The sequence below is a fragment of the Tiliqua scincoides genome, chromosome 5 (genome assembly GCF_035046505.1).
Source record: "Tiliqua scincoides isolate rTilSci1 chromosome 5, rTilSci1.hap2, whole genome shotgun sequence".
NCBI classification, from domain to species: Eukaryota; Metazoa; Chordata; class Lepidosauria; order Squamata; family Scincidae; genus Tiliqua; species Tiliqua scincoides.
Genome location: NC_089825.1, coordinates 126,179,710 through 126,203,442, shown reverse-complemented (window position 1 = coordinate 126,203,442; position 23,733 = coordinate 126,179,710). Strand labels below are relative to the sequence as shown.

At 49.5% G+C, this 23,733-nt stretch overlaps 1 protein-coding gene and 1 pseudogene across 1 annotated transcript; one reads left to right on the top strand and one right to left on the bottom strand.

The window, feature by feature from the left end:
* Positions 1-1,539: 1,539 nt before the first annotated feature.
* On the top strand, positions 1,540-18,223 carry ATP1B2 (ATPase Na+/K+ transporting subunit beta 2). The gene is made up of 7 exons (XM_066631113.1): positions 1,540-1,651; positions 9,683-9,811; positions 11,505-11,609; positions 14,737-14,939; positions 15,524-15,580; positions 17,077-17,175; positions 18,059-18,223. The coding sequence occupies exons 1-7, from the start codon at positions 1,540-1,542 to the stop codon at positions 18,221-18,223; spliced, it is 870 nt and encodes a 289-aa protein (XP_066487210.1).
* Positions 18,224-22,968: 4,745 nt separating this feature from the next.
* On the bottom strand, positions 22,969-23,088 carry LOC136655152 (5S ribosomal RNA; annotated as a pseudogene).
* Positions 23,089-23,733: the final 645 nt, after the last annotated feature.

The following is a 23,733-nucleotide window of genomic DNA, read 5'->3' as shown; positions in this document are numbered from 1 at the left end:
CAGGACTAGCATCAGGATGGCAAATTCATGCACTGCTTCCAGCATGGTACCCTGTGATGGTGCTCTAGGCCAGGGGTGTCAAGCATAAGCCTGGTGGCCAAATGAGGCCGTGGAAGCTTTTTATGTGGCCCTCAGGCTTTCAGTTGCTGAGCAGCGCTGAGGTGTTACTGCTGAAAGGGCAGCGCACATGAAAATGGGCCTCTCCCATATCTTGAAATATGATCAAGATTTGCGTATTTTCTCTTCTGTCATTTGCAGAGTTCCTAAATGAGAAAAAGTGTGTTCTGCTGTTTAATGACATCACTTCCTGCCTAATGACCTCACTTCTGGCCCTCAGCAGGTCTCATGAATGCTATTTGGCCTGCCGTACGAAATGAGTTTGACACCTCTGCTCTCCTGGGGCGGCTCGCTTAAAGAGATGGGGCACTGTGGGCAGGGAGGGGGGCAGAGGCTGGCACCACTGGCTGAGGACTGCGCCTAGGTACAGTGCCTACAGCCAGTGGCGTAGCTAGAGGGGGTGCAAAGCGCCAGAGACGTGTGGTGGGTACCGAGGCAGAGCCTCCTCACCAGAGTCCTTTGAAAAGCAGGCTATGCTGTGTTATGAGTGCTTGGGCACTGCACATGAGCGTGGTGGTGCTTTGTGAAGGATTCCAGCAGGGAGGCTCTGCCTCACCTGCCTCCCCACCCGCTGGGGCTTTGCACCCCCTCTAGCTGTGCCACTGTCTAGAGCAGGGTCTCCAAACTTTTTGAAATATCTGCATGAAATATCTGGTGCAGTGCTGAGGGCTGGAAAAAATTTAAAGATAAAATTTAAATGAGAGATGGAACTTAGATGAATGAATCAATGAATGATGGGCTCATTCACTCAGCCTCTCCGGCCCTCAGAACACCCTCCAGACGCAATCAGAGCACAGCGCTGGTCATGTTCAGTCGAGTGGCCAGAGGCTTTCGGGGGACAAGAGACTGGATAGAGGCTTGCTGTGGGCCGCATCTGGCCCCCAGGCCGGGGTTTGGAGACCCCTGGTCTAGAGCACATGGGTTGTGTGGGTTTGGGCACCCCACACGGCCTCAGTGCTTTTTGAAGGGCTGGTGGGGAGGCTCTGCCTCACCTGCCTCTCCACCCAGCGCAGGTGCCTGGTGCTTTGCGCCCCTCTAGCTACGCCACTGCCCGGCGCGTGTGGGTTGCGAGTGCTTGGGCGCCTCCCCGGGGGTGGCGCTTTTTGGTGGGGAGGCTCTGCCTCACCCTCTGCCCACCCGTCGCACGTGCCGGTGCTTGGCGCCCCCTCGGGCTGCGCGCTGCGCTGGGCGCGGTGCTCAGCCAGCGGAGCCCCGTCCAGCCCGGAGAGCGCTGCGCGGGGCGGGGGGCCGCGCTGCATATTCACGCGGGGCGGGGCGTGCCGGCCGGGGGCGGGGCGCGGGAGGGGGATAAAGCGGAGCGCGCGGCGAACCTCGCCTCCTTCGCTGCAGCTGAGCGGCGCGCAGAGCATCCTCCCTCCGCCAGGTAGCCTCGCCGCCCGCCCGCCCGCCCGCCCGCCCGCCATGGCCGTGGAGAAGGAGAAGAAGAGCTGCGGGCAGCTGCTGGCCGAGTGGAGGCAGTTCGTGTGGAACCCGCGCACCCACCAGTTCATGGGGCGCACCGGCAGCAGCTGGGGTGAGTGCGCGCACGCGCGCGCGCCGGGGAGTGGCCCCCACTGGGCGCTGGTGTCGGGGGCGCCCTCTGGAGGGGGTCTGGGCGCAGGGGGGGGGGCGAGGCGCCGGCTGCTGCTGGTCGGGAGGCCCTTTGGGGAAGGGGCAGTGGCGCAGGGCTGGCAAGGGAGGGGGTGAAGCCCTGGAGGGCAGCTCCAGTGGGGGCTGCAGCGGTTCTGGAAAGAGCCGCCCGCGGGAGGAAGAAATCGGCGTTGAATTGGGAGAAAGGTGCGAGAAAACCCCCCCCCCCCCGGCTAGGCTTCTGGACTGGGCAGCCCCACTTAAAATGGGCAGGGGCTGGGGCAGGTGCAGGATGAATGGCATCCACAAGACCTGCCCCACCGCTTGCACTGTATCTCTTCCCCCCCTCCCCCAACTGCCTGCAAATGGCAAGCGGGGCTGGCCCAAAATGTCATCGGGCCTCTCCAGGAACTTGCCTGTCGCGGAGGTGCCGATCAAGGCGCCCCCCGAAAGGTGGGGGCGGAATCAGGTTTCCCCAGAGCCTCCAAGGGGAGAGCATGTTGGGGCCCCGGACAGCATCTGTGGGCTTGGTCTGCAGGGTGCGTGGCAGAAAGAGGCTGCTGGGCTGGGGGGGCCCTTCGCGGTGTTCTGGAAGAGGCTTCGAGCAAAGACAGACCCCCCCCCCTGAAAAATTCAGAGCAGAATTGAGAGAGATGGAGTCCTGAACTGGAGTTGTGGGGAAGATCAGGTCGGGTTTGGGGGTGCTTCCTTCCTCCTTTAGAAGGAAGGGTTATAATCCCATTACCTGCCTCTTATGTAACGGGGGTGGTGGGGGGGTTGCATTGGAAGAGTTTGAGAATCTTGGAAGACCAGTTTGAGGCTGGGCATGGGGAGATAGAAACTGGGGGAAGTGTTTGCGCAAAACATATTCCTCCCCTTCTCCCCCCACTAATAACCAGGTGATGATTGTGGGCAGTAGCTGTATATGGGGGGTTTGACTGGTGAGGGGCTATTTTAAGGGGGTGCCTGCTGATGAGAAAGAGGTTGGCTTGAATAGGAGTTTGAGTGTGGAGTGGATAGAAGGGGGGAGTCGATGTGGTGCATCGGCTGTCTGATACAGGAGTCTGTCATTGCAGATAAAAGTGGGGAAAGGTCTGAAAAATTGGGGGGGGGGTTATGAGTGACAGGAGCTTATGTGGGTTTTTGCCCATCCAGATGAACTGAACCTAGGCCTAAATGTTGGGGAAGGGGGGATGTGGGCCCCAGTAGTGGGTCTTATATAGGGTGGTTAAATGAAGCAATCTGGGGGCAGCGGTGTAGGTAAAAAGAGTCTGAAGCTAGCTGGTGTCTTGTGGAGGGGGGGCCTCTTGGTGTGCCCCCCCTCCCAATTGTCTGTACTGGTGCAGCAAAAGGTGCTGCTGGAGCAGAAGGAAAAGTAGGTCATTATTTTCCTTCTGCTGAGTTGGCCTCCAAGCCCCCTCCCCCACTGCCAGCCCAGTCTGTCAACAAGCCCCCCCTTTCTGCACTGGAGGGGAAGGGGCTTTGCCCACTGCAGTTTCTCTTCCTCCTATTCTGTTCTGCCTTTAAAATGCCCCCCCTCGTCTTCTCATGCTTTGCAATGTGCCCTGGGAGCAGATGGTGCGATAAGAAACACTGAGACATAATAAACACCTTGCAAAAGCTCTTGATTAAATCCACCAACATTTGACACCCATTTGTTTGCAAGCTTCCCCCCACCCCCTTCAGAAAGTGTCGTGTCAGTGCCCTCCTACGCCCTGCCAAATCTCCAAATTTTCTTCTCCTTGGTAAAATCTCACTTTCTGGAGATGGGTTTGGCCTGCGCCTCAATACCCCCCAATCTGCTTTGATCTGTGTGTCTTTGGTCTAATTAATCGACTTTGTGAGGCCGCACGTGGTGAGCCTGTAGATCCCTCATGTCCTCACCTTGCCTCCAAGCCGGCCCGCACCTCGAGCTGCCCCCCCCCCTCAATAGAATGCACCATTTCACCGCAAGTTGCCAGTTGGAGGCTGCCATGGAGTAGGAGGCCTTATGGGGGAGCGCTGGAGTGCAGTGGACTGATATGCAGGAGAGTCAGACCAAACATATTGCAGTGTGGGGGGGGGATTTGGGGTATATGGTGGACTTCTAGTGAAAGAGGGCCCCATACCCAACCTTTGGATATGTTGCTTAACAAAACCACAACTCTCCAGAATCCGGCCTTTGAGCCCTTCACTTGCTCCAGGTTTGTCTCTGCACAATCAGTCTGCAGAGCTTGCAGCCTCTCCGCGAATGGACGCTGCCATTCTCCTTTTCCGATGCCCCATCTGCTCTCTTAACCCGCTTTTGTTGCCAAGCATCCTCCTCCCGCCAGCTGCAGCTATCTCTCCATCCCCCATCTCATGCAGTCCCCCCTGTTTATACATGTATTTCTATGCTGGAAAAAGTGTTGTGCTTCAGCGCTAGCCTCTCTGAAACATGTTTTTGTGGGTGGGGGCTGCCTTGATGGTCCATCTGTCTTCAGACTGGACCCAGGTGTATGTCTCTCTCTGCTTTCCTCTTCTGGCCTCTTGGTGTTTTACTGTCATTTATGACTCTGCTTTGTGGCCTAATTGAGAGAGAGAGAGAGAGAGAGAGAGAGAGACTCTTAGCAGCAGGGGAAAGGTTGGCAAAGGATCTGCTTCCAGCCTGACTTGCATTTCACTGCAGAAAGTGTGCTGCTCCCCCCACCCCACTGCAGTAGCTGATACTGATGCAGGGGAGAGAGAGGCCAAGATCGAACAGTAGTTGTGGGCTTCCCTCCTTGGCTTGGCTTGGCTTGGCTGGGGGTTCACTTGCTTTGGCACTGCAGAGAGAAGGTGGGGAGTGGGGGAGATGAGCTGGTGCAGAGTTGGCCCAGTCTTATGTGGCTGGCAGAGGGGGATGGCGCTGGGGTGCTTGACGTAAAAAGAGGCGAGGTTGGCCTCAGGTGGCGGGAGGGGGGGTTTCTTGGATAGGTGAAATGGGGCTGTCCCTGAGGGGAAGGGAATAGAGTTCCCCCACAGTGCCTCTTGCAGCCAGTGGGTCTCCTATATGACACTGATTGGATGAGTTTGGTGTGAAGGGGTGGAGGAAGAACTTCAGGGAGATGGTGTGATTTTGCTGCAAAATGGTAGCGTTGAAGGGAGCTTTGGATATTAGGCACCCCTTGCCCCAAGGAAGCAGAAGATTGGTTGGGGTAGCAGAGAGGCCTGCCCAGCATGAGGCTTTCCAGGTGGAAATGATCTTGAAGAGGTCCCCTGTGAGCAGTGAGTGCTGTGGTGTCTTGTGTGTGGGCAAGGCATAGTGGGGTGGAAGAGCTAGAATCAGGACTCCTGGGTTGTGTTCTTGGCCCCAGGAATGAATTTCATGGGGCTTTGAGTAGGGCTTGATTTGAGTTGAGGCTTAGCCTGGGTGCTCTTGAGCATGTACAGAGCATCAGAGGTCCTATTGTCTCAAATTGCTGAGATTAGAAGGGGGGGGTTCTAGTAGGGAATGGGGGAGATGAGGAGAGAGGGTTTGGAGGAGAAGGAACTGTCTAGGATGCTGGATATCTATGGAATTTGCCAAAGGCTGTCTCTGGTGGGCATCTGAGGGGTGGGGAAAATGGGGATCTTGAGGGGTGCCTGGAAGCCCAGATTTTTCCGGAGTGAAGAACCCTCTCTCGTCATTCTGCTGCTCACCTTGTAATCCCAGCTCTGTCATTGCTAGGCCTTGTGCACAACTGTGGACCCGGCAGTCCAGCAACTGCCTTCCCAGGCACAAGGGGTCTGGTGGGGTTAATGTCTTCTGAGCTGCAACTTCCTGACTCGGTCAGGAGCCAGAGGCTTTCCCGTTCTTCCACTGGAGCACACAGTGCAGGAATATTGGTTGGGCTGAATGTACTTTGAGCAGGTGGGAGTCCAAAGACCCCCTTTCCAGGCTTAACACTCTTTCAAAATGAGTTGAGGTTTGCATTTAGATCTAAAAGAGCAGGCCTTCTGCAAGGAGTTGTTTTGCATGGGAGGTAGGTGGGGAATGGCTTGGAGTATTTTTTTTCCCCAGCAAAAGTAATTGAAATGTGCTGGGCAAATGGAAATGGCTTATTTCTGAGCCTCGGTTTGAAGCTTTGCTTACTATTTTTGATAGTAAATTAGTGCCATCACTCTGCAAGGTGCTTAATAATAGAAGACCAGTCCCTGCCTCCAGGGGATCACAATCTGAAATGCAGACATGGAGGGCAGACACTGAGGTGAATGAGCATAAGAGGAGCCCTGCTGGATCAGGCCATCTAGTCCGGCCTCCTGCTTCCCACAGTGGTCCACCAGGTGTGCCGGTGGGGAAGCCCCAATCGGAGGCATGTCTGCCATCTGAGAGGCAGGAGGAAGACTGTGCAACTCATGCACATGGGCTCAGTTGCTGTAAGGGGCAGCACCAAGACTTTGTGGAAGAGGTGAGATTTGCAGTAAGCGAGAAGGCCAGGGGACCCAATAGGTGATCCAGAAGGAAGCTCCAGGCATGAAGGGCATTGAGGAAGAAGAAGGTGGGGGGAGCAGGTGACCAAGAGTGGTAGAGCAAGGGAGGTCTTGGGCAGGAATGTAGCAGGAGAGGAGAGCAGGTGGGTCTGGCAGGCCAAGACCATAAAAGGGAGGCTTGTTCTCGGCCCTCTTGCATTGCCCCTCCTGTTGTCTTTTGATGCTTGGCGGCACTTCAGGCTCTGTCCTGGGTGGCTTGTTGTGTAATGTGGGGCAGGCCCAGGTGAAGTTGGGTTAGTTTAATGTTTCCGTGTTGCATGACCTGTGGCGTTGAGGTGTTGTAATGTAGGTCTGTGAGGCTTGGCTCAGATTCCTGTTTAAAGAGGAGGTGAAGGTGGGGCTTGGAAACATGATCTTCTCCCAGCCTCAGTTCCCCAATTCACAGAATGGCCATAGTCACTCCCAGTGAACTTTAGTAACTCCAGGGTAGGTTGCAGGGGTCTGCCAACAGAACCGTTTTTGCAAATGTTTGAGGAGAGCTTGCACGACTGGGGCAAGGTGTAAACCATGAGTATCTTCAACTTTAAAAAGTAGGTGGGATGGCAAATGGAGCCACTAGCTCTAGAATTACACAGGGTTTACTCAGAGTTGAAGTTGAGCTTCATGGATATTAGAGGCTTACAAAAATGTTGAGACTGTTTACCTCTTAAATATTGCACAGATGGTACTTACTCACTTTTAACACTAGGGTGTTGCAAGTGTTTGTTTCTTCCATATTTTAATCTTTACTGTGAAGATTTATACCACAAATTAGTGGGGTGGTGACCTTGGTCACCTCTGCATATTACAGAAACTTTTAATTGACTAAAGATGTTTTAACCTGGTGGCAGTCATTGTTGCAGGGGCATGTGGTGGGTGGGGAGGCAGGTGAGGCAGAGCCTCTCCATGGGAGTCTGCTGCTATGGAAGCTATTCAAGCACACTCAACCCACCTGCTTTGCACGTGGGTTGTGTGCTCTAGCACCTCCTGCAGCGGTGGTGCTTTTTGAAGGACTCCCACAGGGAGGCTCTGCCTCACCTGCCTCTCTGCCTGCTGCACCTCCCTGTGTTGTTGGACTAGAATTTTACAGGCATTTACCCATTGCAGAATCTCAACTAATAGTGCAGTCCTAGACCTGTCTATTCAGAAGTTAGCCCTGTTGAGTTAATACTTTCCTGTAAGACTGCAACTTCCGGTACTGCTATTGCCTTAGTTTCTGCACTGTCCCATTTTAGCCTGTAAGCTTTTGGGGGCTTAAGATTTCAAGCATTCTGGATTCTCTCAGAGAAGAGAGAGCATTTCTAATTTCTTGTTCATAAAATGTTGTGACTGAACTGAGCTGGTTCTGTGCATCTCCTACATTGTCTCTTAGAAAAAAGAGTTTTGCTCACAAGACTACTCAAAGCAGTGATGTTGGTTTTATTTAAGGCAGTAGGCCTTACTATTTGATAAGGAAGATGGCCTAAAGTCCCTGAACATGGGGTAACTGTTCATGTCCTTGCACTTCCTGCTCTCTTGAAACTAAAGAGGGATGGAAACCTGCTCTGAGTGGAACTACTCTTAACAGGTCATAGTTCAGGCTCCTAGTTGGGTTCTAAAAAGATAAGTTGGAGGCTGGGCTCTTTGCGTGCCTGATCTCGCAAGAGCATTGTTGGGTAGTTTTAGTGTTTAGTGTTTTGAGTTCCCCTGGCAGTAGAAGTTGGTGCAAGGGGTTACTGTTTGAGACTGCTTCATGTCACTTGTTTATAGCCTGCTTTGTGGAGGCAGCACAAAGCACTTAGCATCAAATGCAACAAAACATGGTGATAAACGATGGACACAGTCCAATGATCATTCACATCAAGCAATATCAGTGTAGTGAACCTCTTAAGCTAAAAAATTAATCGTTTATAAATGCAATTAAATATGTTTCAATCCACAGATGCCAGTTCAATCAATATTCCAGAACCATACAACAAAACTATTAGGATTTCATTGCCCATAAAAGGAATAAGCATTCAATTAACAAAGAATAACAAAGCATTTCAAAATCAGTTTAAAAAAATACCCAAATGAACAATGAAAGCTAAACAATTAGTAGGAGCTACATGCATAATATAAAAAATCTACAGTGCAGGGGTAACCTGAGGTCTGGATTTACTCTGCATCTCCACCTAGGAGGATGTGTTTTGAGATGGGAGAGGTGATGTTAATCATTCTTATCGTTCATGTAAAGACTGCTATATTGTTGGAGAAAAGCAGTTGGGTGTAATTTGGAGCTAATGTGCTGATGGCTGAGACCATCCAAGGTCAGTAACAAGCGGAAGTAGATGTTTAGATTATACTTGCACTTCAGAGCAACAAGGGAGTCAAAGGACAGCTTCTGTCTGGGGAGGCAAAATGGATGCTTTGGCAGAAGGCGATTCATGGAAGGAAGCATATTGAAGGAAATGGTGTTTGGCCTTCTGGAATGGAGACTTGTGTGGATGTGTTTGGGTTGCTGGCTTCCAAACACTTTGAGTTTAGAAGCCAGCAGCACATTCTGGCCCAGCTTGAGCCAGAGCAGGTGTATCCCTTTAGCAAAAAACTTCCCTAAGTGGATGGTGGTGGGTAGGGACAGGTGGGCCATTCCTTATTGTTGGCATCCAGAATCTCTCAAGAGGCACAAATGCATGCCTGACTTCTGACTCCATACTTTCAAATGAGGTGTGCCAGCTGCTGGTCCTACCCCCCCATAGCTCTTCATGATATTCCAAAGTGCATGTTGTCTGTGTGGCTTTTCAGGAAAAGATGCTGCACATGTTGAAATATTCTTCATGATTATTGCGCATGATCAGGGCCCGGATCTGAACTCTAGTTCAAGCAAAGTTCTGCTCTAACCATTAGACAGAACTGTCTCTTGCCCAGAAGTGTAAGACGGATCCTGTTTCCCTAGCCATGTTTGCTGCTAGTTGTTGGCAAACACTTCCTGTTGTTGGTTATACCTTTGCCCATTCCAGAAATTCTAGTTCTTACCATCCATTACATCCCCAGATAGTCTCCAAGATGCAGACACGACCCAGGGGTAAATAGTTGTTCTCTAGGCATTGGAGGGGAGTGGGATAGGGAGTCTGTAACCCTCCCCATTATTTTCCTGCCCTGATGTGTTCTAGCCATGGATAATATGGCTGCCCTTGTGTTGAACCACTTGGGATACTGAGCTAGTGTATGTTGGGACAGCTCTCTGGTTTCTTTTCTCCTTGCAATCGGCTAATTGAATTGGCACAAAGCCCTTGCTTCTGGTGCCACTGGATGACACTGGCTGAGGGGTGGAAGCTGAGTTGAGAGACCAGGTGTGGGGGAAGGAGTCCAAATAGGGGGAGGCCTGGGGGCAATGGCAAATCAGAGGGGCTCTTGAGCTGTTCTTTCTGGGATGATTGCACAGTGCAGGGCGTTGCTGGCACGCATTGACCCTGAAAGATGGAGCTAGAGCAAGGCAGGTCTGGGAGGGAGGCTGCACTGGTGGAGTTGGGCCCTCACCTCCCATTCTGTGTGTCCCCCCCTGCAGCTCTGATTCTGCTCTTCTACCTGGTGTTCTACGGTTTTCTCACCGCTCTCTTCACGCTCACGATGTGGGTGATGCTGCAGACAGTGGATCAGTACACTCCGAAGTATCAAGACCGTCTCTCTGTCCCAGGTAAGACCTTGATGCACTCTACCCTCTGTACCCCCAGCCCTCCACTGTTGCTGCCTGTACAGGAGAGAGAACAGCGCACGCGTTCTTCTGCATGCTCCCTTCCAGCTGGCTGCATCTTGTGCCTGCATTGTGTTTGGGGACAGGCGACCCAGGCGACCGCTTCAGAGGGGAGCATTCAGTTGTCCTTGAAATTTAAAAGCTGATATGAATAGAGGTCTCGTATTTTTGTGTGTCCTCTCCTTGGGGAACTTGGAGCAATGTCCTTGTCCTCACAACGGCCCTGTGAGGCCTTCTTTCGCAAGGCAAAAGAACTAGCTACTTACGTGGCACAAAGAAATACGGATTTAGATGCATCAGTGCAAACTCATCATCTTGTATAAAAGGGAGGAAACTGATGCAGATGGTGCGCGTCAGAGCTGTGGAAGGAGCCACGAGTGTTCACTGAGCCAGTGGAGTGGGGTTCTGGAGATGCTCCTTGCTGATGGGCCATTTGTTCAAGGTTTGGCTCTCTTCTTGTGGCACTTCCTCTAGTAGTGCACTTCACCTGTTGAATGGCCAAGCTCTGGAGTTTCTTGACCCTACTGCAACTATTTCTTAGTGGCCAGGGGTAAGACCTGTGGTCCTGTATGCAAATGAGGCTGCGTTTCCAAGCTGCAGGAGTGGAATTGCCATTGGCGGGGGCTGCAAGGAGAGGTCATTCTCCTTGAGGGTGTCTGTGTGGCTGAAGCCGGCCGAGACCATACCTTCATGTGCAGAGGTTGATTAGAGTTGCTTGGTGACACTGCATGTTCAGAAGCCCTCCCCATCATCTGAGCCTTGCCACTGAAAGCAGGTTTTTGTGCAGCTCTTGGAAGAACAGAGGGGAGAATCTAGTACTGTATTAGCAGTGCATGAGGAAGAACATGTATCCAAGAAGATGGATGTGATTTGTAACACTCTTGTGTCCTTTGCTTGGGGAACTCGGAGCAGCATTGTCCTCAACAGCCCTTTAAGGTAGACAAAGCCAAGAGAAAGTGGTTTCAAGAAGAGCTTCATAGCAGAGAAGGAATTGCGCTTGGGTTTCCCAAGACTACCACAATGGGACCCTCAACCCTTTCAGGTTGCAGGGGGGGGGAGGGGAGAGATTATTCTGGAAGTAGCTGTTGTATTATGCCCTGTAACAGATGAGAGTCCTGGGCATAGCTGCACTTTGGTTTTAAAACGGGTCTAACAGTGACTTTTTTAGCCTGCATTACTAGAACCGTAGCTTCCAACTCATGAGAAGTTGTAGTTCCACTCCAGGTCAGACCTCACCTGGAGTATTGTGTCTAATTCTGGGCACCCCACTTTAAGAAAGATGCTGCCAAACATGAAGGAAAGGTTGAGTAACTTGGTATGTTCAGCCTGGAGAAGAAAAGGCTGAGGGGGGATACGATAGTGTTCTTCAAAGACTGGAAGGGCTGTCATATGGAAAGTGAAGTCCTCAAATGGTGGTGGTTTGGGGGGGTTCCAGTGGTGGAGATGCACACCTCAATTGGCCCCAGCACAGCAGCACTTGCTTTGACTTAGGACAGCTTTGCAGAGAGGGGTCTGGGGGAGAAAACTGGCATCATTGTTTGCTGTAAATGGATGCGGCGCTCCCACATTCTGATTGATTGGTTGTTGTTCTGTTTCCTTCCTAACCCCTTGGGGTATTTTTGCCATCCCCCTCCAGGCATGATGATCCGTCCTAAGACCGAAAATCTGGATATCACCTACAAACTTAACCACACGGAGGAATGGGAGCAATATGTGACTATGTTAAACAAGTTTTTGGATGGTAAGTGACAGGCGGAAGTGTTCCTCTACTGCCGGCTGCGAAATGAAACCCACAGGTCATGGTTGAAACAGTGGAGCGGTGTGCTGGAGTGAGCATTTGTGTCTCTTCCCTGCCCAGGGCATTTTTTCCATGTCTCTGCAATACTTACCGCATCCCTCGGCTATGCTACTGATCTGAGTTCGGATTGTGGTGAAAGCATTTAGCCAGCCAGTGGAATTGCTCCCTGTGTTAAACTTAATGAGGCCTCCAGCTCGAGAATGGATCCACTGCCCCCTCAGTTTTTTCCCCAGATGTAAAATTAGAAGTGATTCAGTGTAACGGTGTCTTCATATGCCAGCCAGAGGCCTGGTTCACAGAGTCCTGTGTAAGAAAACCAGTGTAGCCCAGTGGCTAAGACTGAGCTCTGAGTCAGGAAGATCTGCAGTCTTATTTTAGTTCACTGTGGATGACAAAACTAGGCCAAAAGCAGACAGTTGGGGCCTGATAATATATAACTGCATAACTCACCATCAAACACACCCACACGTTCTTATATACAAACTTGTATCTCTAATAACTTTTCAGTTCTCTTGAGTTTACATCATCTGATTTTTAAGGAAACACACCACAAACAGATTAGCCCCTCTGCTTGAGTATTTGCATACTGTCTTGTTCTTTCTGTCCCAATACTTGATAAGACACTACATCACTCTTGAATATGGGCATGCAAGAGTGATCATAGGTAAGCTGCAATCTCTCAGCCTCTTCTCCCTCTCCCATGTCTGTATTAAGGTGATATTAAGGTGATATTAAGTGACCTACACTGCAGGGTTCTTGTAAGTTTAACAGCAACATAGATGTGACAACTGCCTGAGGGTTAGCTTTAAAAAAAAATAGTCTTGTGGACCCTTAGACTGTAGTACACTTTATTTTTAATTTTGCCTTAGAAGCTGCAACTAGGCATGTCTTTGTTTTTAAACCTTTATGGACTGGATCTGGCTGGGTTTTTTAATTTAGCCTATTTATATCTCACTTAACCAGCATTAGACTGTGTCAATTGTTTGCCAACGCCTAGAAAAAAGGCATTTTCAAGAGCAGCTTGTTTGTGCAGCAGCTTCAAAGAAGGGATTCTGAATTTTTAAAAAGTCTTCATAGGAAGATAAGCTGTCCCGTTTGATCTCCTGCAGAAATGATTCTTTATTCTATTTTTATTCTGGTTGCTCTGGAAGCTGCAGCCCTTCTGAATTCATTTGCTGCCCTTTATTATCTACATCCACATCACACCTTGAAGGCTTTGCCGCAATAGCCACTGGCTCAGTCTCCTTTGAAAATGAGCTGTTTTCCCGTCCTGATGGTGTCCGACCTGCAGGATGCTGTGCTTAGGTGGCTCTTTGGTGCGATCCAGCAAGGCTGCCCCTGCTTGTGCCCGCTGTCTGAAGTGCTTCTCTGGTAGCTTGTTCTTCATAGCGAAACAAGGGCCATGTTTACTGCAAAGATTCAAGACTTCTTGTCTGGCTTGGGGGAGGTTCTGTTGGTATAGAATAGTCTTTCTTTTTGACAATAATATTTATTGAATTTTCCCCATCCCATGTTGGCATCCTTCAGTCTCGGAAGACTATGGTGTCACGCTCTGAATGGTGGTTCTGGAACAGAGTGTCCTCTCCAGTGCACGAAGCCTGGGTAAAGTAGGTATGAAGGATAGGCTGTTACCCATGCAGCAAATCCCCCCTCTCCACGTCGCTGAAATGGTTCAATGGAAAGGCAGAGGCCAATACGGTTGGTTCCAGCGGCATCGCAGGAGTTGCCAGAACGTGACTGTGTTCAGCCATGAACTGCCTCAGGGACTCCGGCTCCGGATTTTGCCTCGAGGTTGACTCCTGAAGCCTTTTCCATAACTGGATGTAGCCACAAGGCAGTGGAGGTTTGGGATCAGAGTTTTCCTTCTCTCAGATGAGCTGCCTTCCCAGGCTGACGAGTCCCATCTACCCGGTGGCTGTTTAGTCGCCTCTTACAACAAGTACAGCCAAACTGAGGGCCTATTCTTAGCCCCAGCCCCCAGGGGATATTGAATTTTAGAGATCACAAAACAGTATTGTGTGTAAATAAGCTAACCAGTCGAGTTGGTCTTGTCCTGCTTCAGGGATTTTGTGCCTGGGCACTGCATGCGAGTCTTCCATAAAATGGTTGATTTTCTGTCTGTGTTAATTTGTCTGTAATTGGGGGTTTTCTGCAATTTCTGCAAAAAAAAAAAAATCTGCAAGAGGGATCTGAAGGCCTTAGGAGTAGACCTCAACAGGTGGGAAACCCTGGCCTCTGAGCGGCCTGCTTGGAGCCAGGCTGTGCAGCATGGCCTTTCCTAGTTCGAAGAGACACTTTGCCAACAGTCTGAGGCAAAGAGGCAAAGAAGGAAGGCCCATAGCCAGGGAGACAGACCAGGGACAGACTGCACTTGCTCCCGGCGTGGAAGGGATTGTCACTCCCGAATTGGCCTTTTCAGTCACACTAGACGCTGTTCCAGAACCACCTTTCAGAGCGCGATACCAGAGTCTTTCAAGACTGAAGGTTGCCAACAACAACTGGGGGTTTGAAAAAGGTTTTATTTTTTCACAGATCTTGTGATTTGAAAGGCAGAAAAGGACTTTTATGTGTTTTTATTCTAAGTTCTTTTTTATTTATGAAGCACTTTACAAGTGTACTAATTAGGTGATATAGTGTCAACAGATGCAGGCACAGTAATTCTAACCGGAAAATAATCTCCTTAAATTCTGGAAAATATCTTGAACACCAAAATGGAATGTCTTGTGCTTTATTAGGATGTTTTAAACACAAAATGGTGGTGGTCTGTGTTTTTAACAAAAAATACTCTGTAGTTAGTAGTGCCCAGATTTTTTTTTAATCAATTCCTCCTCAGTAGGATAGCAGACCCATAGAAGACCTGACTTATTTTATCCACCTCCAGTTTGTTTTGTAAAAGGAAACTTCTTCCTCTGTTTGAGGCATTTGATGATTCTAAGAATGTTTTGCAGACGAGAGCTGAGACTTAACGACTTGCACAGTGATCTGTAACCATTTGTGAGCCCTGGTGGGCTCTGGGGCGCCAGTGGCTCTGAGAATTAATCCCCATTCCCTCTTCCCTCTCTGACTGTAGCTTACAATGACTCCAAGCAGGCAGCCACCAATGAACACTGCCCGCCAGGGAAGTACCACGAGCAGCTGGACAACGGGGTCAAGAACTACCCCAAGACAGCCTGCCAATTTAACCGCACTGAGCTGCAGAATTGTTCGGGCCTCGAAGACCCCACCTATGGCTACCGGGATGGGCGTCCCTGTGTCCTTGTCAAGATGAACCGGGTAGGTCACGCAGTTAAGGGGGGACACCCCAGGGAGGAGCCAGGATTGTGGGTCCTGCCTTCAGTTCTGAGAAGAAAGTTGGGAGGATCTGGAGCTTGTCCGGGAAGCTCTGGTGGCTCTGTGTTCATAGCCTTGGCTGGCAACTAATGTTTCTCAAAGGGCACTTTGAGCAATGGGTGGGCCAGCACCTCATCCCCTACCCACTAAAATAGCCCGCTAGCAGGCATAGTTGTCACAGGTGTCAGTTCCTCCTTGTAGGGACCAGGTAGTGTGCCTTGTGGGGGTAGATCTGGTACAAGATAGACTGTAGTAGGTGCAGAAAGGCCAGATTCAGTACCAGGCAGCATGTTCAAGTAGGGCTAGAGAAAACCCCATCTGAGTCCTTTGAGGTCTGCTACCAGTCAGGGTGGGCGATATTGAGAAAGGTGGCCCAGTGGAGGTCCGTTTTCTTGCAGATGGGGTCTTGCATTCTTGGCTGCCTCCTCCCCCCATCCCTGCTGCTTAGTTCATTTTTAGGTAGGCGAGGCTGAAAGCTTAGGAAGGCAAAATTGAAGTTCCAACTATTCTCTGTATTGTCATTCTAGATCATCAACTTCTATGCAGGAGCCAACAAGACCATGAATATCTCTTGCGCGGCTAAGGTAAAGCCTCCAGCCCTGTTTCCGCTGCATTCATCTTCTCCTCTCTTTTTCCTTTGTTTCTTTTGTCGTTCACTCATTTCATTCTGTTAACAGACCTCTCTTTGCCTCCTTGCCCATTTTTAAAAAACTCTGCATTCAGAGACCCAGGTCGAAGCATGAGGTAAGGGCTTATCTTGCCAGAACATCAGGGTGGAGCAAGTATTTTGTGGTTGGTAGAACCCTGAGACCATCACTCCAGCTTCCCTGTCTTAGGCTTGATGTCGCTTCTGGCGACTGTGGTAGAAGCTCCTGCTTCCTTCCGGACTCTTTCCATGCTCCTCAGACAACTCAAACAGATCTTAACATGACTTCTCTTCTCCAGAACAACTTCCTTTTTCCCTTTACGCTGCTGTAATAACTCTTCAACCCACCCTGCTCCCCAGCCCCTTCCTATGTATATATTTTGTGGAGGTGGCTTATAGCTTCTAATATAATGTTGACTGTTCTTTTCTAGCCCTTGCAAGATTTTTAGAAATCCTCTGCTTAACTTTTATAATTCTTCTTGACTGAGCAAATTTTATTCATGATGGTGCTCTTAAAAATTCTTCTCCAACGGAAACAGTCTCCTGTAGAAATTGATTCTTCCTGTTGGGATCAAGAAACCTCTTGTTGGTTTGCCTCTGCATTCATTCAGTAAAGAGTCTTGTGTCACCTTAAAGGCTATCAAATTTATGTTGGCATCAGCTTTCATGGACTACTGTGCACAGAAGCATATGCCAAAATAAATGAACTGGTTATTCCATAGTAGCATATGCACCAAACATGGGCCTTTGTTGTCTGTGTTAATGGATGAGGATATAATTTGCCTTAAGGGTGGTGAATCATGGCCATTCCTTGATATTCTAAGACTTCTGAATAAATTAATCTTCTAGGGATAGACCTTAGACAAGAATTCCCCCCTCCCACTTGGTCTGCAATCTAAAGACACCCTTTTTTTATAAGCGTCCAACCTGGAGGCTCCAGGGTTAACAGTGTTAATATGTCTCATTGGGAGGGTAAAGGCAGGGTATATTTTAACCACAGTAAAATAGTGCCCTCTAAAAGTATGTTTTTAATTCCTTTGTTTTGCCCGCTGTTGCTACCTGCTTGGTTTCTTCTGTCTTGTCTGTGTATTCATTCTGTCTTTTTCTTCCTCTTCTACCTTTCCGTCATCAGAAGAAAAAAAAACCCCAGGATGAAATAGTAAGAACCATGTCAGGTGGGGTTTGGGGAAGGGTCTTTGAAGATTGGGTCTAAATGTTGGGGGCAGGGCACCGAGAGTCCGTAGGCAGTGGTGGACTTGCGCTGGGGAGTGGATGCAGCAGGAGTCAACCAACGGAAGGTGTCGTGGTTGGTAGTGCCAAATTTGCTATGGTGGGGATTCTCTGGAAGGAAATGGGGAAGCAGTGTTGACATGGTGGATGAATGGTGTGTGGGTCATAGTTATGGCTCTAAGCGGCATCCTTTTCTTTGCACAGAAAGAAGAAGATGTGATGCAACTGGGGGATATGGAAATGTACCCAGCCAATGGGACGATTGACTTAATGTACTTCCCTTACTATGGTAAAAAAGTTCAAGTAAGTATAAGGGCGTGCTGGGAAATCTGAGGGTTTATGTTCTGCTATCTTGTCTCGTTTTGGATTCCAGGTTGCTGGAATCTCCTGGATGTGTTTGGGAAAAGAGTTCAGCCAAATTGCTCCATTTCTCCCTGTCTCTCCTTCAGCCGTGACTCAGTGGTTCAACTGCTGTGCCATGAATGGTCTGCAAATGTGCCGTAGGAGTTTGGGGTACCACTTAGCTGAAATCCGCCTGTCCACTTTTGCTGGCCACTAGACTCCCCATTTACATAGATTACTAGCCAACTGAAGTTGGGAAATACATGAGTAGCAGCTAAGCAGACCAATCAAAAACTGAATTGGGAGATGGGGGGACAGAGCTTTTTTACAGTATGGGTTGTCAAAAAAATAAAGGGAGGGTCCCTGTTACCTGGCCATGCTCTTCTGTCTGAGATCATGGCCAAAACCAATTTTTCTACTTGTTGGCTGTGGGAATATTGAGAGGCTATCTACAAAGTTGGTCGCTGCTGAGTAAAAACTTTGAAAAGTATTTCCCATCACTTGATATATCTTCCTTGATCTGGGTGAGAGACCTGTTTGTATTACATGTGCGCTAGTCAGCAGAATTAACTGTTGCAGGTGAGCCAACATCAATCAGAAATTGAGAACTGAGACTTGGTTACAGTTGCAACCCTAAATTATTTGTTTTGAAATGAATTCGTGATCTAGCATTTGGGTATTTGTACCAAGATTTTTGCTAGATTGTGTGTTCTTTGGGTCTTTCTGTGAATTAAGAAGGTGGGAGTGGAGGTGTCAGAAATGGAGGTGTGAAGGGCAGTTTACTTAACTTTATCCAGTCCTTACTTGATTTGGCTTGTTCTTTCCCTTCTTGCAATCTGCTCAGGTGAACTACACACAACCTGTTGTGGCAGTGAAGTTTCTCAACCCCAAATTAAACGTTGACCACTTTGTGGAATGCAAAATCCATGCTGCCAACATTCCAACAAATGACGAACGGGACAAGTTTGCGGGGCGTGTGTCTTTCAAGATCAGGATCAACGCCGACTGAGGCTCTTGTCCTTCCTCCAACCCTCACTGCTCTTTCCTTAGAGGCTCTGTGTGCTCTCTGGGCAGAGTTGGGAGCGATTGGCCCAGAGAAATTGGTGGAGGTGTGGGCTTGGGGGCATTCTTGACACTGCTGCTCATCCTAGGGTCACTAACTCTTGCCATTAGACAATCCCAGCCCCCTCAGCCCTACGAGTGAAGGCTGTGCTTCCGTCCTCCCCTTCATCTTCCCGTCTTCTCCTGGCCACCCCAAAACCTGGAATGGCTTGTTTTAACCACAGTAGTTGCTTTCTCCCTTCCCACCCCCTCACATGGCTTGTGGGAAGCTCAAAGGCTGTGACCCCCTTCCTTGAGAAACCTTCCTGGAGATATTTCCTAATATAATAATAATAAATGTATATAGATATTTTTTATATTAAAAAATAAGGTTCTGCTGAGTCCTCTGAATTTTCTGCTTTCCACTCATCTTCCCAGCACTATTCTGCCTCCTCAGCCCCTTATCCTTTCTAGCAATTTAGCTTCTGTCCCAAAAACCTGCTAATGTAGCTTCTGTTAAAGAGATTTGGCCCTCTTAACAAGCTAGATGGTGGACCCTCTTATTTTTCTGGTGTTCACAAGAAAGAGCAGGTATATTTGGCCTGTGAGCTTCCTGGTTAGCCATGGTGGTTGATGGAAGCCATTTTGTCTGTCATCCTAAAAGCTTATGGCTGCCATAATGTACAGAAGACATTATTATTGGGCATAAAATTGGTTTTATTCACATAGCTGCCCATCTGAGTGAGGTTGGCCAAGCAGCAAAATGGTTACTGTCATCAGGCTACATTATCAAAGAAACAAAATGGCCACTTTTTTTACTGCAGTGGGAAAGGAGAGACATTTTGTTACTGGCCAGTCTTATAAGGAACTCCCATGGAATGCCAACTGCCGGTGGCTTGGCCACGCTGGCTGTAGAACACAAATCTGCAACCCCAAAGTGGTGTCCTTGGGTGCAAAAGCTTGTCACTACTTTCTGGACAACATGTCTCTTCTAAAAATTGTGTGAATGGTGGCCATTCTGATTGCCCAGCAAAAATATTTTTTCATGATAAGCGTAAAAGTTTGTCAGTTGTATTTTCAAACCCTTCTCTACCCCTCCCCTTTTTTCTGACTATGACATATCCTGACTCACTTTAGTGTACAAGTTATTTCAAAAGTAGCACATTGCACTAAGACATTTTAAGCCCACTGGTCTGGCCATAGTTGAGGGGGCCACCTTGGCTGACCTGATAATGCCTCATTAGCCACCTGAATTAACTGACAAGAGATTTTTGCTTCTCTAGCTCCTTGCCTGCCAGGTCGTCCCCTTCTCATTAATCTTTGTTGAACAAAGTATGTTATCAAGAGAGCAGCTTTTAATTTGGCAACAGAGGCTTATAACTCTTGATTTTATTTTTAATAATGATTAAACTTCATCCCTCTGACCTTTTGAAGGTTGTGTCTTTTAGAAGTCATCATGTTATGGAAATGAAAGACAACTTAATTCCTTGGCTTTTTAACTTTTTGGATTTTTTTGTTTTTATTTGCAGAATTATTTAATTGCCTGTATCAGATTACTGTAAAATATGATGAATAAAACTTTAAAATCTGTCTGAATTATTTTTTATAAACATGAATTTTTATTGAACCATGTAGAACTAGAGTAGGTGATGAGGCTTTTTTGGAAGCAAGGCAAAACTAAATGTAGAAGAATAGGTTTTCTGGGGGTGGACATTTTTATTGAGGACTGTGGAGCTGGTGGGTGGTTGAAAGGGGTTGGTGGTTACTCTGCTTCACTCCACGGTGGTCCATGGTCTTGTGTGGCAGCAACTAGGCTTTGCAGAGAAGAGCCCATGGGTCTTTCATTGGGAGTTTCTAGGCTTCATGAAGGGTGTGATGGTCTGTCATAAGGAGCAGTTGCTAGGTCCCTCAGGCCTCCATCTCCAGAGGCTACACGGTGAGGCAGTTGCCTGCAACCTCCATTCTGAACAGCAAATGCCATCAATGGGCAAAGAGGTCTCTACTGGAGCTGGCAGTGAGACCAGTACAGATGCAAAGTACTTTATAGCTGAATTGGCTTATGGAGCAAGTGGCCGCTGGTGAATCCCTATGTCAGGACCTCACTGTGCTGCAGATAAAATGCCCCTAAATAAGAGGCCTCCAAGAGGGAATGAGAGTAGGTTATGTTCTGTAGGACTGTTCTCTGAAATAAGGACTGTGCTTTGATACATTCCTGCTCTTTTGTGGAAGAAGCTGGCTCAAGGAGCACTTGGGAGGGCCATAGTTTGGTTTTTATGCGGCAGGTAAAGTGGCAGGACTGGAGTGGGAAAGGAGGCACACACTAGTCTCCTGGCAATGTGGGGCAGCACCCAAGGAAGACTTCCCTACCCTGAATGGCTTCCCTGGTGGAAGCAGACAGGCCCAGGGCTGGAGGATGGGAGGAGTTGGCAGGGGCTTGCTTGTTCCCTGTGAGCCAGGCCTGAATGAATGGTGCTCATTAAGGTCTGCTGTAACTTTCTCTTTTCACCAGGATGACAGAGAGAAGGATGAGGGGAGAGGGAAGGAAGCGCTTGGCCTTTCAACAAGCAGATTCCTCCCCCTCCACCCTGCAAGCTGAGACTGTTGACAGAAATGTGTGTGCCAAGGGGGGAGAGAGTACCACTGCTTCCTCCCAAGTCATCAGTGGGAACCTGCATCTCTTGACCCAGCATACAGGGGGTGGGCAGGCTGTGAGCTGCCATAAGGGTTTTCTGTTGCAAGTTCCAGAGTGTTGTGAGTTTTGTGATGGAAGAAAAGGGGTGCTTGTACACACTTACAGTGACCCCCCCAGCTGCTGCTCTCTTGCAGAGGCAGAGCTGCCAAATGCTTCCTGCAGCTTCTTTTGTGCCCATCTGCTCTGTCTGTGCCAGCTTGCCAAAGCTATTCTTAGCACAGGTTCACATGGTGCTCTCTAGCACTTGGCCACTTCTTTACTGCCTTTTTGACCTGGGCATAAAAAAGGGAAAGCTGAACACCCACCTGTTTGACCCATCCCTGCACAGGAAAAGCAAGAAGAAAAGCGCACCCACCACGCAGAGCATGGTTCACACTGGGTCTTGCAAGGGTGCGGGAATCCTAGGACAATGCCAGGCTGCCTGTGACTGCTTATGGGAACTGTGAAATGTCAAATGTTGGTGTGTTCGCATGGCAAGTGCGTCACAGGGCCTTCCTTCATGTTGCCTCAGATGTAGGCCCTGTTTCCCAGAGATGATACCCAGTGCAGCCCATGAGCAGAATATGAAGGCAGTGGACTGCCTCTGTAATACTTGGAGGTAGACTGCCTTTGAACAAAGAGAGATTTTTAGTTATCACAGGTGCTGTGTCTGTTGATCAGCCCACCCTCCATGGATTAGTCTGCCTCTGTGAAAAGTAATAGGAGTCTGACTACTGCCTTGTGGTGAGCTCCATCATTTTCATTATGCATGATGTGAGATGTGTGCCCTCTCACATCTCTGCTTCGAAGTGATTGTGCATCAATTTCCCAGGCAGCCTTCCGAGAATGGCACAGATAAATTGAGCCTTCCTGCGAGGAGGGTTGCATTGTGGTCAAGAGCCTGAGCTTGGGAATGGGAACTTTCCCCATTCAAGACTTGCCTCTGCCAGTGACTCTCCAGGTGGCCTTAGGCAAGCTACTTAGATTTCTGGCTGCAACAGAAGGAATAACAGCTTGCTTTGCAGAAGTGTTGTAAAAGAGGGCAACCGAATGATCCAAGGACTGGAGCAATGAAGCTGATTGGCAGGAGATCCAGAAGAGAGAACACAGAATTAGCCTGTGGAATTCATTGCCACAATGTGGGGTGCTGGGCACTAGCTCGGTTGGCTTTCAAGGGGGATTAGACAAACTCTCGGAGGGCCTGAGCTCTGTCACTGGCTGTGTACCACCTCCACTTCTGCAGCAGCAGCTTTTGAATCCCAGTTTCAGGGGAGCAACAAGAAGAGGAGTGTGTGACCATCTCTTGTCTGTGGGTTTCCCTGAGGCAGCTGGGGGTCTTTGTGACTTGAAGTGGCCTGCCCTCAAGCAGATCCATGAGAGGAGGATGGATCATGCCAGCATTCTTCAACCTCTGGATCAGGACCCCAGTGGGGTTGCAAAACCTCTTTTTGGGAGGTTATGGCAACCATTCAAAGCCTGTGCAAGAAAGGGCTTGGATCCAGCCCAATAATGGCTTTGCCTTATCAAAACTGTGTTCTTGATACAGTCCTGTACAGCTGCCTCTTGCTCTCTTGCCCTGCTCAGGCCCCTACCTCTCAGGCTTGCTGTGAAAGCCATAAGAGGTAGGAGGCAGGGTAGGTGGAGACCCAGGAGGAGGCAAGATTGGCTGTGGGTCTTCAGTCTCATACTTAGGTGGTTGGTTGGTTGGCAACCTTCAGTCTGGAAAGACTATGGTATAAGCCTACAGCACCTGGTATTCCCAGGCGGTCTCCCATCCAAGTACTAACCAGGCCTGACCCTGCTTAGCTTCCGAGATTAGACGAGATCGGGAGATAGTGTTCACTATAGGGAGATGTTTGGCAACCTTCAGTCTGGAAAGACTATGGTAGAAGCCTACAGCACCCGGGATTCCCAGGCGGTCTCCCATCCAAGTACTAACCAGGCCTGACCCTGCTTAGCTTCCGAGATTAGACGAGATCGGGAGATAGTGTTCACTATAGGGAGATGTTTGGCAACCTTCAGTCTGGAAAGACTATGGTAGAAGCCCACAGCACCCGGTATTCCCAGGCGGTCTCCCATCCAAGTACTAACCAGGCCTGACCCTGCTTAGCTTCCGAGATCAGACGAGATCGGGCATGTGCAAAGGTTGAAAGCCCACTGCACTAGGCCAGGTGCTGAGGCCAACCCACAGCCTCAATGCATCTCTTGTGCTGTTTTTGCTGCCAGTATGGGATTGTGGGGGGGGCCAGTGGGCAAGCACCTTGCAGGCCTGAACAATGAACAGGTGGGCTCAGTTTGCCTCAGCAGGTCAGTTTGTGTAGACCAGGGTTGCAGTTTGTGCATAGCACATGGGTAGATTGCACAAGCACCTCACACATGGCAGTGCTTTTCAAAGGACTCCACCGGGGAGGCTCTGCCTCACCTGCCTCCCCACACGTCTCTGACTGCACTTTGTGGACAGAGCTGGTGGCCGGTGGTGTAGCTGGAGGGGGCGGAGCACTCAGCCTAGCAGGGAGGTGGGCGAGCGGCCCCTCTCTTTGGAGCCATTCCCGGCGGCTCCGTTTTGCCCCCCCCCCCACTGGGAATGGCTCCGAAGGGAGGGGTTGCTGGCCCACCTCCCTGCCAGGCTGAGTGCTCGGCCTCCCCTCCAGCTACGCCACGGCTGGTGGCCTCAGCAATGCAGCACAGCGGAGGAAGGCGGGCAGTACCTGAGACAGCTCCCCAAACTGGGCCTGCTGCCATGGCAACAGGGAGCGCCTCTGCAGACAGAGGGTTGCTGTGGCGACAAGAAGTGCAACAGGCACTGC